This window comes from Parasteatoda tepidariorum, chromosome 5 (assembly GCF_043381705.1).
Source record: "Parasteatoda tepidariorum isolate YZ-2023 chromosome 5, CAS_Ptep_4.0, whole genome shotgun sequence".
Classification (NCBI taxonomy): domain Eukaryota; kingdom Metazoa; phylum Arthropoda; class Arachnida; order Araneae; family Theridiidae; genus Parasteatoda; species Parasteatoda tepidariorum.
The window spans coordinates 21,546,606-21,565,218 of NC_092208.1; the positions used below are offsets into that span (position 1 = coordinate 21,546,606).

General features: G+C 28.0%; 1 protein-coding gene across 1 annotated transcript in view; it reads left to right on the forward strand.

The window, feature by feature from the left end:
* Positions 1-18,613, forward strand: part of LOC107444985 (zwei Ig domain protein zig-8) — a 197,620-nt gene that overhangs the window by 163,634 nt on the left and 15,373 nt on the right. The window contains exon 3 of the mRNA XM_016059279.3: positions 15,315-15,525. Coding sequence (XP_015914765.1) covers positions 15,315-15,525 — 211 coding nt within the window. The remainder of the gene's footprint in view (positions 1-15,314; positions 15,526-18,613) is intronic.

The following is an 18,613-nucleotide window of genomic DNA, read 5'->3' on the forward strand; positions in this document are numbered from 1 at the left end:
TTGTAATTTCCCTCCCAATTTTGGAGCCTAATCTAGTATGTGTCATCCCGAGGAATCCTTCTTTCTGTTTCCTTTCTGCATTACTTTCTATTAGTGTGATCAGAAGCTTAGAAAATATACGCGTCCTGTTAATGGCAAAAGTCAATGTCATTAATTTCATATTAATCAATTTCCCTTGGAATGAATTTACTCTGGGTTTGGAATTAAATAAGGCCTTATCGATCAACTATCCCGTATCGTTGAGATAATGTCATGATAAAAAGAAATACTTAACATGCTGAAATAATAATTTATCTGTTACTAATTTCAGCTGCTAATTTTGAGTTTATATTTATAGCAATTGCAGCTGTTTCGAACAGCTTTTCATGGAAATGTATTTAATTCTGTAATGAACATTATTAGTTATGCATATTGGAAGAGACGCTTATTATGTTTCTGTTTTTGATTTGTACTTAAGCGTGTAGATAAAAAAGATTTCTTTCACTGCGTGTTTGATTTTATGCATAATTTATTTAACAAAATAGCTAAATAATCGAAATATCGAAGTAATCTTGAAGTATGCATTTTTATTTAGTGCTCTATAAGGAAATACATATATTCTATTTATATTTAAATTATTTGCTACAAACTATTTTTTGGGTAATAGTTTAATATAATAAAAGAAGTAATGTATTTCGAAACAATATATTATATCTAATCTTAAACATATTTAAAAAAAATTTCATAATTCGTTTATTAATTATTCAGGTTTTCATCAAGGAGTTAAAAATGTCTTTAGAATAACATTTAGGATGATGAGATAGAATAAAATTGAATATAGTGTGCAATTCAGTGTGCCTAGATTCAGTGTGCAATTCCGTCATAAGAGATGTTTATTAAAAAACTGCTACTAAGTTCCCGCTATAGTAAACTGCTACAGTTTGAAAATAACTTTTAAGTAGCAGGATGTAATGATTAGTAGAAGTTTAATTAAATCCTTTTAAAAATGTTTTCTTAATTGAGTTTCGTAGGCCAATGATTTTCCTTTATTTATATCGGCTTTTTAGAGTCTCCTCTTCAAAATTCTTATTGGTTTTAAGTTTCTTATTTTTCAGACCAGAATTATTTGACAAATAAGTTTTACAGACTAGATTTAAACATTTATTGCTTGAGTCTATTTACGAACTATGCATTATTTTCATCACTTCCGTAACAGTTCTGATTCTACAGTTCTACCTTTTGAATTATAGAAAATAAGAAATTCATAATAAAAAAGTTATAAATGAAGATTGAAACTCCACATAAACTTCTAATATGCATAGAGATTAAATCTTCATTTCGCTTAGTTTTTAGGTAATATTTCTGATTAACTTTTAACTGAAAGTTTTGTTTTAAATTAGTTCCTCGACATTTCCATCCTTTTTCTATGAAACAATTTTAACACAAACAACCGACTGGTATTATTAAACTGAGGAAATTAACTTACATTTTCGAAGAACATCTAATTTAAAATACATTGAAAGTTTTTTCCGTATGTTAAATTATTCTTAAACTCTGTATGATTTAAGATTTGCTCCATTTTTTTAAATGTAAAAATATAAGAAATACTGATAAACAAAATTAGTTTACGAAATTCTTTTAGCCTTTTATATTTAAATCAATTTTAACAACAAGAAATGAGAATTTTCGAGTTTCATTTATTTATTACAGAAATAACTAAACTTTCGCTGTATATTAAGACCATTATATATTTTTCCAGTTACATAACCAAATGAAAGATTTTTCCTATTTTTTAAAATTTAAAAAAAATTGGTGTTTAATTTTAATGTTAAGTAAAATGTCAAAGAAATCGAAAAAGAACTTAAAATTTGCAAATTTTAATATCTTAGAAACAGATCTTTTACTATCCCAGCAATTGTAATTAAAAGGATTATGATGTTTAAAATTCACTTTCCTGAGTTATTATTTTTTCACTTGTAATACTTAACCCAATAAAATGTTAAAAAAAAAAACAAAATGAATCACCATAACATTTTAAGAAACAATATTTAGATAAAAATCAGGTATTTTCTAAATAATAAACAAGAATTAAAGTCAATGTTTATCGTACTAGAAAACATTTATTTTTCTGATTTCGAAATCAAAACTGCGTTACCATGTTTAAGAAATTCGAAATTTTCCCTTACCATGGTAGCTTTATATTGGTTAGCTAAAATTTGAAGAAAAAAAAAGAAGGAAAAAAACTGCATCCATTATGAAAAAGGTTAAATAATGGCGTCTGAATACTTAAAACGTCAACAAAAAATTTCATATCTGAAACATAACTGCTTCCATTATTAAATAGCTTCAAACTTGCAGGACACAGAACCAAAACAGAAAATCCGCCATCCTATCTCAAAGCCATATTACAAGAAAATATGTTTAAACCACCAATAATTTCAAGGGATTGTCACTGATTTGTAAGGCCTTGGAATCCTTTTAGTTATATATTACACAAAGTTCGATTATACCAAAGGCTCTGATGCTGTTACACTATCAAGGTAACCTCTGACGATGACGGCAATCAAGAATCAGTCTTGGAGCAAACTCAATGGCTGGTTTGTGCTTCAAAGGACGCGTTTGGACGAGCAATAAGCCTTGCGAGACACCAGATCGCTTCAATCAATCATTCGGAAACGTCAGAAGAGGTGGAAGGAACGTCAGGGATGGGAGGGGGTTGTGAAAGCCAGGGTCTTCGAAATGAGAGATAATGACAGCCCTAGAACGTCGAGACAAAGCATCCGCACCGCGACACAATAAACGAATCGATCCCACGCAGCGCTTTAACCTTAAGCTCAGCTTGGAGATTCATTGACGGGACAATGTCAAAAAGTCAAGGCAAAAGATCTGTCATGATTTCCGTGGATAAACTAATTGTATTTTTCCTTTCGATGACCCATTTCAATATATTCTTAGCTTATTTTAGCTGATTTTGTAAATATTTTCCTATATTTTAAGCTTTTTTTATTGAATAGCTTAGTTACACATTGTAGATATTATTGTACTTACGGTTCATTTACTGAGTTACCAAGGCAAAATGTCTTATAACGAGTGTATAGTTTACTTACAAACCAAAATTTATTGTAACATACCATGGAAAACTAGTTTCCGAAATTATTCATTGAAATATATGCTCAGCTCTACTTTATTTTGATCGCTACTAAAAATCTCGTATTGTAACATTTACGTATATATTTTAATTGCTTATATATTTAAATACTCTTCGGCCTGTATCTTAGGAGACACCGAGGGGCTATTTGTAGTACGTTCTTAGCTTTCCCCTATAGTAAGGGACGAAATCAGATTCCAGAAGACGGTTTACTGCCCCGGCTTATTCACATAAAGGCTGAATTTGATTCAGATCTGAGGATTGTAGGAGCTACCTCAATAATGCAAAGCTTACATCATGTTTCTCAAACCAATTTTTTACAAGTCCAGTATTATAGTAGAACGCATTACACTGCTAGAAGTACTCATTGTTATTGGGATAAAACATCAGCATTACAGGATGTTCTTTACTTTTATAATAACGATGTTTGGGCATGCTGCCCTATTCAAAATTTTTAATAGTACCACTTCACAAATGCATGCTCAATTTGTTACCTCTAAACACTTCGTTTCGTTGCATTCATTTTCTTTATAACAGCCTTGATTCCCCTTGGCATGATTAAGAGACATTGATAGAGTGTTTGTAGTACGTTCATAGTACCTCTCAATAATGTTGAATTATATCTGAATCCAGACAATTGATTGATAGACAACTGATTAATAAATATTGAATTTGATTCTTCTAAGGATTCTAGGAGCTTAATCAATAATGTGAAGCTTACATGATGTCCATTAAACTGATTCTTTACAAGACCAGCATTATGGTAGAAAGCATTATCCTGTTAGAAGTACTAAACGTGATTGAGATAAAAACATCAGTATTACAAGACATACATTACTTGTATAGCAACGATATTTCTGCATGATGTCCAGTTCAAAAAACTACCACATATTTTAGAGATCCTTATCTATTACTGGTATTATAATAAACCTTAAGAGCAATAATATGTCGCTTTCATATGTATAAAACTGACTAATAATCATAATAAAGTGATTGGTTTGTTATTAGTCTTAAAAACTTTCTATTCAATTTGACGAAAATTAATTAATGAATTTTAATTATTCATTTTGGTTGCTCTAAATTAATTAATAATCTACATAATATTCGCATGAAGCGTTATGATTATTCATTTTATTAACCTTTCTGCTGTAATGTCTGTGTTCCAGAGCAACACATGCAATGACGACGCGGGTGTACTGTTTGCTTCTGAACAGTTTGTTATGCGGAATACTAGGCTAAAAATTATGCAATGCATTAGTGTTGAAAAAATAGAAGACATTAAATTTATATTTTTGGATAGTTAAGTATCATCACTATATTTTAATCAAGTCGACTGATGCAAAACCAATACTATAGATCAAAGAAGAACGTATATTTTGAATCTATTGCTTTATTTAGTTAGTTGTAGTAACAAAAAGATTAAATCGTGGTAAAATGTTTTTAAATTTTGGATCAAAAACAAATTCTCTAGAATTTCAATCATAGAAAAAAATAGTTTTGTCTAGTCTTGAATTCGGGCTACAGTTTTTTAATCAATTTAAAAGAATACGGCAATATATTTTTTTATTATATTTTTTTATAGCTCATGAACACATTATTTTAAAAAAAGTGAACAAACATAAAAATAGTCAAATGCAGCTGATTCAATGCTATTATTAACAAAGCTATAAACAAGCATGTTCCTCTTTCCAGAAAATATCATTTTAGTACGCTGTTTTTATTGTAATAACTGTGAAAGTATATCTTAATTTTTCTACTTTTAATATGAGGATTTTTATATCCTACAACTTCCATCTTATCTTTTAGACTATGTTTTATTTATAGGGAATTATTACCACATGGAACTATTATTAAAGATAAATTAATTTTCGCCCGTATTATTTGTTTATATATCCCATTGATATGATAAAAGTGGGCTTACACACAGAATTAATATCAAAGCATATGGAGGCTAGAAGAAATCTGTAGAAAATCCCTGTCTCATTTTGTACGTTATTTCTTCTGCAGCTAGAATTAGAAATCCTAATACCGCAGCAGCTTTGCTTGCTCTCATTACCTGACGTTACCCAACAGAACAATAACATCAACAGAGTAAAACAAAGAAAGGAAGACAAAGGAAGATAAAAGATATTCTTTCGCCAAGAAACTTATGTTGCTTTCTTTTTATCCCGCTTTTTTTCTCCTGTTATAAGCCATGCTGCAACAGTGTTGATTCCTCCATTATACCACTTCATATGCTATGTCTGAGAAGAAAATCAGATATGACCTTCATTATCCGATAGGAGATCAGATATTGATTCTTTTGTTATTTTTTGTCACTATTTTTTTCTTCTTTTATTGGAAACAATTCCTTTTAGTAAGCAGTAGTAAGCTGTTGTTTATAAAATACTGCAATTAGGAGATATTGTAGCATACTTCATTATTAAAGAACTGAATCAACAAATGGGATTTAATCAAAAAATATGAAATTTCTCCTGAAAAACAAGCGAGTAATTTTGACTTAAGCTTACGCAGCTTAAAAATGAGTACAAATAGCCACATATTACAGTAGAAAAATCAACCTTATTATTTTTTTTCACTCGCTTTTTATCATTTCACCAATTTATTTGAAATTCTTTATTTTAGTAATCTATTACCATTTAGCAATCTATTACTATCTACCACAATAAGCTGAAATTTCGAAAGGCTTTATTGTAAAAACCAAAACAATTCAAAAATATATATTCCACCATTTCAATAATTGTATCACTTCAAATGCTACGTCTAAGTAGAAAATCAATTATTATTTTTTATTATCTGACAGGAGATAAGACATTGATTCCTTCTTTCAATAATCTCTTCTTTAATTCGAAATAATTACTTTTAATAAGCAGAAGTAAGCTTTTCTTTATGAAATACTGCAATTAGGAAATAATGTATGTAGTTTATTCTATTATAAAAGATCTGAATCTGCAAAAGCGATATAATAAATAAATATAACATTTCTTCTGAAACATAAGCAAATAGTCTTGAATAATGTTTATGTAACTTAAAAATGCATTATATAGCCACTTTTTATAAATCGTAGAAAAATCAACCTTATTGCTTTTTTCGCTAGTATTGTCATTTTATCGATTTATTAGAAGTGTTTTATTTCTTAATCTATTTTTAAGAAGGTACAATAAATAACAGAAATTTTAGAAAGCGTTGTTGTAAAAACCACAGCAATTTAACAATTCAAATTCATACGTCTAAATAGAAAATCATATATAATGCTTTCATCATCTAATAGGAGATCAGACATTAATTCTTTCGCTTTGTTTTTTTTCGCAATAATTTCTCCTTTTAATAGAGCAATTCCCATTAGTGACCATTAGTAAGCTTTTTTCATAATACACTGCAATTAAGAGGCATCATGTACTTACATTATACACTCAATAAAAAAGCATTTTATATTGAATAAAAAAACCACTCTCCTGGTACATCTTTGCATAACTTTATTTATTGTTTCCATAATTTAAAAATGTTGACACTGGCAGAAATAAAACTTTCACTTTTGTCAATCCAGTAATACTTGAGTGATATTTTGCTAATTTTAGGAATCAATTCGTCACAACATCGGGTGATTTTTGATCAAACGCAAATTTTTGACTTAATGACAAAAATGTTTCTTCAACTTGAAACCTTAGTGCTTTTTGGGAAATTGTTGACAAAAGTAGAAAAACTAGAATGGAGACAAGACGATCGAAAATAAAGTGACAAAATAAGTAGACTTTTCTGTTTAAGGGTCAAGGAATTCGACTTCGTACCAGAAATACCCTGAGTTCGAATCCCGTTACGAGCATGAGTCCCGCTGTGAGTATGGATCATTAATACGAGTATCTCTGTTTTATGTATCCTTGTTATATTGTTGGGGTGACATTGATCTACCTATATGGTGGCCACGATAAAGTGATTATTAGAAAAGTTGGTACAATTGGCACTACGAATTTTTTTTTCTCCTTTTTTTAATTTTTCTTTTGAAAAAAATAGAATGATGAAAATAGAATTTTTGCTCGGTGCATTTTCTAAGAAACTGCTTCGTCAAGAACAAAGAATGTTTCGTGACATTTGAGTATCCATTTCTTGCAACGTAGAAAGAGTTCATGTTAGAAAAAAATGCCTTATATAATTTTTCACTCATTTTCCTATTTTATTCATGTTATTCGAAACAATTTGTTTAAGTAAACTTATTCAAGTACAACAATTAGAATAAATTCCATTATCGGCGCTTACTATGAGACACTATAAATAAAAGTTAGAACAAAACAAATTTTTTGATGTGAATTAATACCATATCTTATTATCGCTTTGTCAGTGTAAATCATTAGGGATTGTCCAAATTTATAATACCCCAAAACATCTTGGTGTCATTTAAAAAAATAAAAATTTGAAGAAATCTTCAAAATCTTGAAAAAGTGTGATCATATGAGATAGTATCAAGGCGTAATAATTAATTGCTAACTCTAGAAAACTTTAAATTTTTATTTTTATGTAACTGACAATTATTTTTACAAATACTTGCTATACACTTGTTATAATTTTTTTGATAACTTATTATTAACTTGTTATAATTTTTTTGATAACTTCTTATTTAAATTCAATTCATTTCAATTTTATTCTGTAACATTTATTCAATTCTAATTCTAAAACATTTTAATACCAACAAAAGCTTAAAACATGATATTCGTTTAAGCATTTATATCTTTTCTTCCTGCTATTATACTATTAAATACTTATTAAGTGTATTATTATCTAGAGTTTACCTTCCCTTGCAAATTTTATTTTTATTTATATGGTACTTCGATATCCACATCAACTTAGAATGCATGCAATAATTAATCCTTTCGTAAAATAATTAAGCACTGATAAATAAAAGTAATTTTTTAAAATGTCTCTTCGCTATTCCAAGAGAAAAATATAGCATGTGGAGAAACTCGAACTAGCAAAACCCTCTAGCGAAAATCTAGAAGGAAAAAAAAAAAAAAAACTCAGAGAAAATGACTNTCAGAGAGTGTGAACGAACGGTAGAAAGCCTGCCATGCAGAGCTCCTTATTTTTTTCTTCTTCATGTTTGTTATATATGTTATGTTTGTGAATGTGCTGAGTGCTAACTATAGCATGTTTTTTACAATGAAATAAAAAGTCAGCTAGCCTGTTGTTTTCATTCCCCCCTATGCACCACTCTTCGCAAAGAGGTGCCCAATGTTTTGTATGTTATGTTTGTGAATGTGCTGAGTGCTAACTATAGTCATGTTGTTTACAATAAAAAGTTAGCTAGCCGGTGGTTTTTACTCCCCCCCCCNCCCCCCCCCCCCCCTATGCACCACACTTCACAAGCATAAAATTTTATTTTACGCGTCTCAATAACACTATTTTAGGCTTCCACATACACAAAAAAATTTTAAACTTAATATTTCAAAATTTCGCTACAGGAGATGCTATGATGCTTTTGCAAATTACTAGTTAATTCATGAAGCAAAATTTTCAATGACACCAAATGACATATTTTAGAAGGGTCTGCAAACTGGGCATAAAAGACAGCCAATTGAGTAGCATAGATCGCTGTGACGTCACAAGCAATTATTGATCTCTTTTTTTTTCATTTTCTTTCTTCCAATCCATTCTTCCGTGGCATATTTTTCATTTCTTCTTTCTTTTCATCCTTTTGTGTGCTTTGGGTCATTCATTTCAGTTGATGAAGCCCCTTTTTAATAGAAGATATTTAATATCACTTGGGAGTTTATAAGGTAATGAAATATTCTTTTTTTTCAGTTTATTGAAAAGCTGACAACACAATCAAGAAATCGAATGATTGCTCAAAGCTTCAAAAAATATTTTCCACTACTAAGCATTTTAAATAAATGTAGAGAACAGACAAAATACAATAAATTGCCCAAGGTGTTACTATATCGAAGTAAAATTGTGTTAACTTAATTTCCAACAATTAAGAGACATAATATGACAATTTCAAGTGCAGTTTAAAACTTTTTAAGGTACACAATTGAATGAATACATATTTATTAGCAATCATTCCAAATGTTCTAAAGCTGTTTTTCTAAATCATAAGCACGTCTTTGATCATTTCAAAACTTAATTGAAGAAAAACAATGTATTTTTTCTTAAATTTGTTTTCAAATTATTTAAATTTTACGCTAAATCGTATTGCACTGTGAATATGCACAGATTAGAAAAAAAAAACCAACACTCTTTTAACTTTAGATCTACGTTCACGTACTCAAAGGTCCTAATAATAAATATACAAGACCTAATGACAAACATGCAGATGATAAATGCTTTCTCTTAACCCAGTATTTTAATGTTCAAGAATCTGATGCTTATTCGGTGAGTTCTAGTACGTCAAGATGCGATCATTAAATCAAAAATTTTTCTGAGAGTAGTCCACGTTTTGTTTTCTTTTTTGGAATGCTGCACCGTTGCATAAAAATTTAAAAGCTTACAGAATAAATAAATAATTAATTCAAAAAATATAACAATTGTTTTCTTGTCCAAACCTTATTTACATTAAAAATTGAAAAGTACAATATTTCCATAAAAATAATTTATTTAAGCTTACTTAATATTATATTACTATATGTTCTTTTTCTTCAAAGCGATGCTTAAATAAACATGCCCATATTTTAACTTTCAAGAATTCTATGCTTATTCAGAAAATAGTATGTTTTTATGTCCGATTCTATTACTTAAATTATTGTCTGCACTAATTAGCATATTTAAGTTAAATCACACGAACTATTAATATTTAATTCTAGTTAACACTAGAACACCCGGATTTTGGACTTAATTGAAACCGCCATTTCGGGTCAATTTGACCCTCGTAAGAAATAGTTGATTTTTAACAGTTCGTGATTTTTTAAAGGATTCATATTGTTCAAAGTACAATATATATTTAGAAATTAAAAGATTTATTTTCGTTTTTCTTTATGGCTAACTCAATGACAATATTAAAATATAATATAATATTGAATTACAGATTATTATTATTTTGCAAAATTGTAAGTAATATGAATATAAAAGGTATAAATACAAATAGTACTCATTAGCGCTCAATATGTTTTGAAAAGTTAAGTTTCATCCTTATTTAGGCTTTAGCGTAAGCGTATACTGCACATCCGCGGGAATTGAAAGGGACAATAAAACATCGAAAAAAATTTTCCGGTAATTCTTATATTTAGTATTCCTTTTATTCTGTGCCTTGCGATGTTACGATAAATATTTTTTATAATTAAGAAACTGAATTTTATCTGTTAGGAGCAATCCTATGCGACTAATTTGTAGTTTTTCAACCAGCACAAGAGTGAATTCACAATTAGTAAATTGCGATGGTAGAAGGGTTTATTATAAACAATTCGAGCATTGAGAAAAGCAATATCATAAGCGTTGTAACGAAATGCAAGACACCTGCAATTTTCACCTCCTACATTTAAGCATTTAGTCTGATAAGCTTACTTCGCATTTCGTACTATCGTACTTTTTTCAGACGCAAAAACGAAACTGAAACTCAACTGAGCTACATCGGTAATCGAATCTAAAATCCCATTGAATTTCACGAAAACTGTTCCCGCTTAATTTTTTTTTAAACACTGTATTCTCTAATTTCTGTTTTATTCATCTTCATAATGTTTGCAGTTCTGTAATATCAAAACAGTCTTAAATCTAGACAAAATTAGATATGAAATAAACGTTTTTCTTACAAGGGTCAAAATGTCCCTTTTTAGCTCTTTTAGGTATTTCCATAATTATTTATTTTACTAATCAAAAGAAAGGCATTAAATTTTTATCTAATATGCGTAGAAACAATTTATAAAAAGTAACGAAAAAATGAACTTCAAAGCTTGCGCGTATATTCAAAAATAACGTAAAAACTGGGAAAAAAAGATCAAACTGTCCCCAACGGACTTCTAGTGTTAATGCTGATACGATAATTTTATCAAAAGTAATTCAAAATGTAAATTTTTTTCTCGCTGTATACGCAAAACACATACGTTTATTATATCGAAATAAATGTAGAAAACATTGAGAATGTTTATTTTTTTTTATTCAGTAAATATAGCATGTTTAGCAATTTTATTATTTCGGTGAATATTCCTTTCAGTGTTAAAACTGAGATTTATCATTCCATCTTTATGCATTCATTCTAAACACCCACCTCTATACAACAGTATTAAACAACTGTTTTGATTATAACGAAATTAGTATTTCATAGATTTATATTGATGCGAAAATTTCATTGACGAGAAAAAAAAGTGTTATTTTTTTAATAACTAGATAGGCAAGTTCTGTCAGTCAAACATTAATTTAATCGCAGTCGGTAAATTTAATCGCAAGATAAAATGGTTCAATACATTTAGGTTTTTTAATTTTAAATCAAGATGTAGTACGATGTTGTTATGATATCTTATTTTAAATTTTGAAATTTTCCTTTTGTAAGGACACGTAATTTTTTACATTAGGACTGGCCTCAATTCATATAAATTGTATTAAATTTGAAACAGACAGATTAATTGACAGATTAAATTTGAAATGGTGGTAAAATGATTCTCTAATGAAAAAGCTCGTTTAGTTTTCCCAGATAAAAAATTAAAGCACATATCGTAACAGGAATGCGTAATGTCTCTATTCCAATTTAAAATAGTATTTACTACAAAAAAAGGAGGACAAAACATATTATTGCTGAAGTTCTTGTTTGGTATTTTGAACACAAAACTAAATTAAATGAGTAACAGTGTCGCTTCTTACAAATGGTTGAAATAAAATATTATTATTGTTACGAAGTTATGGTTAAAATAAAAGTAACTACTTTTGCTAAATAATAAAACATTTAAAAAGTACATACACAAAATAAATTTCTATTAAAATTCTCAAAGTTAAAAAAAAAAAATTAAAAAAAATTCAAAGCAATGATTCTTAAAGTAGAAATGAAAAATACAATTGACTTTTGCGAGGAATTCGAAACGTAATAAAAAAAAATAAGTCTCAAGATGGTGGAGAGGACAGAGAAAGAGAATGTCACAAGAGGGCCCAGGATTAATGTCACGAGTATCAGGGGCGTCGATTGGATTTTGGAAGCAAGAATATCTGTCTTCCCAGCCACGTAATAAAACCCACGGAGCACAGCCAAAGAGGGTCATTTATTAGTTTAGAGCGTGAAATTTTTATTTTAGTCAAGCCAACTAAATAGTTACTCGCGCAACGCTTCGATAATAAAAGGCCGCTGGATGACTGTCAATATATTTTGTCGAACTAAGTGCTGCGAATATGTCAAGTCTCGAGTTTTGTATGCAGCGTTCCGCTCCGATGAAACTTTGCTAATTGCTGCAGATTTGTCATTGTGTTGAGATATTCTCCGCTTCAGGGATTTTTTTTCATTTAATCAATGAGATGAAAATGAATGTTACTTTGTGTCTTCAGTTCTATGTGACTGGGATACATTTTTGTTAAACTGTTGGTTACGGCATTTTTTATTTGCATCCTATATGCTTATATTCGTTTTAAAATTTAGGTAAAATAAACAGTTTGTACTGCCGATGAAAGTATCTTAAAACTTCAATAAAGATTAACATAAATTGGATATTTAAACTAATGTTAATTTCTCTAAATCCATAAGTTTTTATCTGTGGAGAACGTGGAATTCGTAATTCAACTAAGCCACTTAAATAGTTACACAAGCAATGCTTTGAAAATAAAGGGCAATTGTTTATCTGTCAATATATTTCTAATTTATTGCTAATTGTAATATATTGCTAATTGCTGCAGATTTTTCATTGTGTTTAGATGTCCTCCGCTTCAGGGATTTTTTTCTTCATTTAATCAATGACATGAAAATGAATTTTATTTTGGGTATTCAGTTCTATGTGACTGAGATACATTGTTGTCAAATTGTTGGTTACGGCATTTTTTCATCTGCATCATATATGGCAGGGGTGGCCAAGATCCTTAATAGTCGAGCCATTTTTCAAAATTTGAAATTTTTCGCGAGCCGCAATTAAATACGTATTTAAAAGGTATTAAAATTTTTTCACAGAAATTATATTTATTGAAAACATATAAATAAAAGTTCAAAATATGTATATTGAGTTTAAATATTAAAAATTAAACATTTATTTTACTTCTCTTGATAATTCTTTAAAATTTGGTGAATAATTGGTAAAAGCACTTCTCAGTAATTCTTTGACATGCTGTTTAGTTAAGACTGATCGGTGTTTGGATTTCACGAATTTTAAAGGGGAATAAAATAATTCACGTAAGTACGTTGTTCCGTATATTGAAATAATTCGACAAGCAGCCTTTTTTAATTCAGGATACTTCGATTCTGGTACAAATTTCCAAAATTCGGAACATACGGAGCGATAATAATTTTTTAAAATATAATAGTCCNAAGATCCTTAATAGTCGAGCCATTTTTCAAAATTTGAAATTTTTCGCGAGCCGCAATTAAATACGTATTTAAAAGGTATGCAAAAAATTTATTAAATTTTTTTTTACAGAAATTATATTTATTGAAAACATGAAAATAAAAGTACAAAATATGTATATTGAGTTTAAATATTAAAAATTAAGCATTTATATTACTTCTCTTCATAATTCTTTAAAATTTGGTGAATAATTGGTAAAAGCACTTCTCAGTAATTCTTTGAGATGCTGTTTAGTTAAGACTGATCGGTGTTTGGATTTCACGAATTTTAAAGGGGAATAAAATAATTCACATAAGTACGTTGTTCCGAATATTGAAATAATTGACAAGCAGCCTTTTTTTAATTCAGGATACTTCGATTCTGGTACAAATTTCCAAAATTCGGAACATACGGAGCGATAATAATTTTTTAAAATATAATTGTACAAAAATTAAAAGGGAACTCAGGTACATTTATCGAGAGCCACAAATAATCCATCAAAGAGCAGCATGTGGCTCGCGAGCCGCAGGTTGGCCACCCCTGATATATGGTAATATTAATTTCACGAATAAGGCAGACTAAATAGATTGTTTTCGCCGATCCAAGTATCTTAAAACTTCAATAAAGATGAACGAAATTTGAATTTTGAAACTAATAATAAATTCTCTGAATCAATTTTTTTTCACGTTAAGAGGGGCTCGTATAACTATTTAGTTTGTTTGATCGTTAAGAGGGCCAATCAAACAAACTAAATTGTTATACGCGCAACCTTTCGATAGTAAAAGGCCATTGCCAATATGTTTCAGCTCGGATGAAACTTTGCTATATTGCTACAGATTTGCCTTCGTGTTAAAATATTCTCGACTTCAGAATTTGCTTTCTTTTTAATAAATTAAATTAATGTGAATATTATTCCTCGCCTATATTTCGTGTGACTTTGATGTATGTTTGAGAAATTGTTGATTATGGTATTTCTTTAATTTGCACCGTATATGACTATATTAATTTTATAAAAAAAGAAGTGTACATATATTGTACCAACTTTCCAAATGTCTCAACACTTTAGTAAAGATGAACATTATTTAACTATTGATACTATGGTTAATATCATAAATATAAGTTTAAAAGCTTAGAGAGTGAAATTTCTATTCAGTCAAGCCAACAGCAACCTACGCATAATAAATACCATTGGAGGATTGTGAATATGTTTATGTTGAACTAAGTGCTGGAAATTTGTCTTACTTGCTTGCACTGCTCCTCTCGGATGAAACTTAGCTAATTGATACATAGTGGGTATTGTGTTGAGATATTCATTATTAGAATTTTTCATCTAATATGTACATATTTGTAATGTATTACAAATTTGGGAAATTTTTCTTATGATATTTCTAATATGTGTATCATTTATGATAAAATTAATGTCTTATTAATTTTGTAGAGTTAGTATTTGCAGAAAACCAATTTAACAAATTTTCCAACAGATTAAAGCCTTGCTCATTATCTTCCGTCCAATAGTCATCGATAGAAAAATAATATCTGCTTTTTTAAGACTCGTAAAATCTATTGGAAAATTTGAAAATAATACAGTTATATTAAAAAGATAATAATTATATTGAAAGTGTTAGTAACACAGTTTAATCATTATTAAATGATATTATTTATTGAATTTGAAAGTTATAATTTCATTATATTACACTAAAATATGTATATGAATACAATTGAACTGAAAATTCAAAATTAAATATCTTTTTAAGGTAACATGGATACGAAGAAGAGATTTTCATGTATTGACAGTGGCCTTGCAAACATATACTGCTGATGATAGGTTTGTCGCAGTGAATATGGATCGTTCGGATGATTGGATGCTACAAATAAAATTGGCGCAGCTGGCGGATGAAGGACTTTATGAGTGTCAAGTGAACACTCATCCTCTGATAAGCTTCTTTGTAACTTTAACTGTACTAGGTGAGAAACGCACTTAAACTAAACTATTAGTTATGTTAAGTACACTAGCTATAATACTAAGATTATTTGATAGGAAAAAGAACAACAGCTACCCGATTTAATAAAATAAATTTGCCTTAAAGTTATTTTTAAAACATTTAGTTACAATATGTCTAAAGAAGTTTTACTTTTATATTAAAATTCATATATTTTTTTCTGTTCATGACTTAAATTCAGTCATATATTTATTTTGAAGAAAATTAAGACCAGTGCTATGTTTCATATGTTAAATCTGAATAATTATATTAGATATTTATTCTTTTACTAGATATTTATACTAGAGATATTATTTATACTAGATATTTATTCGATATTTATTATTATATTATTTATGCATTTTAACATATTTAATATCCTAATTTTTTAATTCATAATTAATATTGAAATACTATTTAAGGTATTAAGATTAAATGTTGCTTTAAATTATTTCTACAGATCTTTTGCTAATAAAACATTGAAAGATAGATTTCAACATTTCAGGAGACTTTCTCGTGTCATAAATATATTTGGCTATGCTGAAGCACAAAAAAAAATTCTTTTTCCTTAAAAGTTTATATTTCCTTAGCCTTAAAAACTTTTTATCCTTAGTATATATTATATTAGTACCTTAGTATTAGTATCCTTAGTTTGCCTCCTCTAATATTGTATCAATATAGCCAAAACAAATATATCAATATAATAGTGTGTGGAACACTAAAAAAAATAAAAATGAAAATGGAACATATTAAGTAAAAAGCATACACGAAATAAAACATATGAAGCAAAAAACAGAAAATGCAGAACAAAACACAAATCGAAATCTATAAAGTGACTAGCGAATTCAAATGAACTTACACATACCGGAGTCATTTAGGAATGATTTAAAGTATTTTCGTAATAAAATTGCCAGGTTACAAAACATGGAAACAAAAGTGTAAATAAAGGAATCTTTTATGTCGCGTTCTTGCTGCAGAACTGAAGCGTGTTTGATTTGTTAGTTATCTTAGATTGGTGCAAAAATGGGTGTGCGCAATGTACACTGGATAATTTAAAGTTTATAACTAATAAGGTTGATATTTACTTAAACCATTTTGATGATTTTAGAAAATTAACGTTAATTTAAAAAAAGAGAAACATGATTTGCCCGTTTTGCTCACATTTTTAGCCACTGATTTTCCGGAATTGGATTTGCACATCAGAATAATAGAATAACAAAGAAGTTTTTTGTAAATTTATTAATAATAAAATACAATTAACTCGGTGATTTTATATAGAACTTAATTACATTAGTTACTTAGTTACATCTATTGTTTTTATAAAGAGTTTGTCTATTTGCTTTTCCGAGAAATAAATATTACTACATATTCTCTTAATTCTACTCATAAATTTTTTGATTATATGAATTATATAAAGAGAAAAAAATTATTTAAGAAGGTAGAATATTTTATGAATAAGAAGATAAGAGAAGATCCAATTAAATAAGCTTTGATTTTACTTGTTAAATTTTTAAAAGAAATATATTTTAAAACTATTTTATTACTTTATTACATATTTCTTGTTAAAATTAATCAAAATTGAATAAAACAAATTTTTTTGCAGTTTAATCCATTTGAATATTTATTTTCTCTCTATCGAAATTGAATAGTTATGAGCTTAAGGAAAAAATTATTAATAAACGAACTATTTGCTAATAAAATATATTATTAAATCCAGTGCATTAATATACGATGTATTAAAAATATTAAATCTAGTACATAGTTTAGGAAAGATACGAGTGTCGCAACATTTTGTATACATTATGTGTATTTCAATTCATATAATGTTTACGTATTTAAAAAATAATTTAAAATTGATCATCAAATTATTTTAAAGCACTCTAAGTGTAAACATTTTAAAATGCTGTAAGTAATTATAATGGAGTTATTTATTCAATTTGACTAATTACTTTTAATTGATAAATATGAATTTTAATGTTATAATTATATTTTTATTCTTGAGTAAATGTCAAGAATATTAAGGAAATATGGATAATAATAAAGATTAAGGAAACGAAAAGAAGAAAAAATTTTAAAATAAAATATTTTTAAAAAATATTTAAGAAAGTAATATTTAAGAAAATATTTTTTTTTTAAATTTTAAATCTATATTAAAAAGTCTGAAAACAAAATAATGAAAAGATGTAACCTCTTCATCAGCTCACACGATTATATCCGCAAAAAAGAGTGCTTTCTAATATTATATCAATGTAGAAAAACAATATGTATCAATACCATAGTGTAAGGAGCACTAAAAAATGTAAGCTAAAATAGAACCCGTTAAGTAAAATATATATCAAGCAAAAAACAGAATAGCAAATGTAAAAAAATTACAGAACAAAACGCAAAACGAAATCTATAAAACGAGTAGTGAATTAAACTGAACTTACACGTACCAGAATTTTTCAAGAACGATTTAAAATATTTTCGAAATAGGATAGCCAGAGTACAAAACATGAAAACAAAAACACAAATTGAGTTAGAAGCTTATATAGAGGGATTTTTTAGCGCATTCTTACTGCAGTACTGAAGCTCATTTGATTTGTTAGTTATCAAGGATTAGAACGAAAATGGATGTGCCCAAAGTAATAATATTATACTGGATAATTTAAAGTTTATAACTAATAAGTTTGATACTTAATTATACAATTTTAATGATTTTAAAAGAATAACATTTATTAAAAAGAGAAGGAGAAACATTACCTGTTTTGTACAGATTTTTTGCCACGGATTGGTTTAATTCAATTTGTCCATGTTAAATATAAAAATTAACAAAGAAGTTATTAGTAAATTTATTAATAATAACTTACAATATATTCAATGGTTTTACATAGAACTTAATAATATTAGTTGGCTATTCATTGTTGTCTATAAAAATTTTTTTTCTAGAAATGTCATAATCACAAAGTACGGTTAGTTTATCTAAACCTGTTTCTCCATGCAGTTAAATTTCTTTTTTAATTAATTTCTGTTTTTCAAAACTAAATAGTTATTGGCTCAGGGATATAATTGTGTTTAAAAACATAAATTTTTCT